The following is a 1,198-nucleotide window of genomic DNA, read 5'->3' on the forward strand; positions in this document are numbered from 1 at the left end:
CACTTTATGAAAGTTATATTTATTAACACTTTATGAAAGTTATATTTATTAACACTTTATGAAAGTTGTATTTATTAACACTTTCTTCATCAAAACATATTATCCGGTGGTAGCGAAACTACTAGCTATGATTAATCATTTAGCAATTGGAATTTTTCAAGAATAAAGAAGGGGATTATAAATTATCAATTGAAATTCCAGCCAAGTCCTCTTAAAACAGGCTCGCTACTAAGTAATTGGATTTAATCTTTCCGGTCAACTTTTAATATTCTGAGGAGATGCCTGTCAGGATGCTGGTTGAAATCTGTGACTTTCATTAAAGTAATTTACTTTCAATAATCCTCATTCCAATTTTTTTTGTTTTCATACCACCGAATAGCGAAACAAGCCTGCACTTATCTTTCAAAATGAGAATGCACTAAAACGACTATTAATTTAACGACGTTATGATCCGTTTGCATTATTTCTTTTAACCACAAAAAATAAATAAGTGTATGAATGTAAGTATTTATATATAAAACAAAAACTTTTCATAAAGTCCACAATAAAAATTCGAAGCAATGTCGATTTTATAAATAATAACGAACTACATTCTAGAATTCTATAAATGTGCATACTACATGTAGACGGTTATATATTTTTTACTTACCTGAATAAGTTCTTTACAAAGGCTTCTTGTCACGTCAATGGTACGTTTACAAATATGTTTTACAAATACAACATTGCCTTTAAAGAAGCCTACTTTATATTCATCTCTGTCAGTACTTGATTTGGATTTCAAACTTCCGAATTTTTTTAAATCGTAGCCCATTGCCTGCAAGTATATCACATAGTCAATGTTTTCATTAAATTTACAAAAACTATTATAAATAACTTCATCTTGACAAATAAACTGAAAAAAACAACAACTGGTTTCATAGAATCTACGATGACACAAAATCAGAAAACCCAAATAATTAACAGATGTTACGAAAACATTTCAGGATTTACAATACTGAATTACTCGCATATAATCCAACTGTATTAATAGATAAGGATTTACAATACTGAATTACTCGCATATAATCCAACCGTATTAATAGATAAGGATTTACAATATCAAATTACTTGCATATAATCGAACTGTATTGAAAGATTAGGATTTACAATATCAAATTACTCGCATATAATCGAACTGTATTGAAAGATTAGGATTTAC

The 1,198-nt window shown here is 28.4% G+C and overlaps 1 protein-coding gene across 1 annotated transcript in view; it reads right to left on the reverse strand.

Annotated features, from left to right (window-relative positions):
* LOC106465722 (guanylate cyclase 32E-like) overlaps window positions 1-1,198 on the reverse strand; it is a 51,358-nt gene that overhangs the window by 26,207 nt on the left and 23,953 nt on the right. The window contains exon 6 of the mRNA XM_022393637.1: window positions 650-814. Within this exon, the coding sequence (XP_022249345.1) occupies window positions 650-814 (165 nt within the window). The remainder of the gene's footprint in view (window positions 1-649; window positions 815-1,198) is intronic.

The sequence above is a fragment of the Limulus polyphemus genome, unplaced genomic scaffold (assembly GCF_000517525.1).
Source record: "Limulus polyphemus unplaced genomic scaffold, Limulus_polyphemus-2.1.2 Scaffold2030, whole genome shotgun sequence".
NCBI lineage: Eukaryota > Metazoa > Arthropoda > Merostomata > Xiphosura > Limulidae > Limulus > Limulus polyphemus.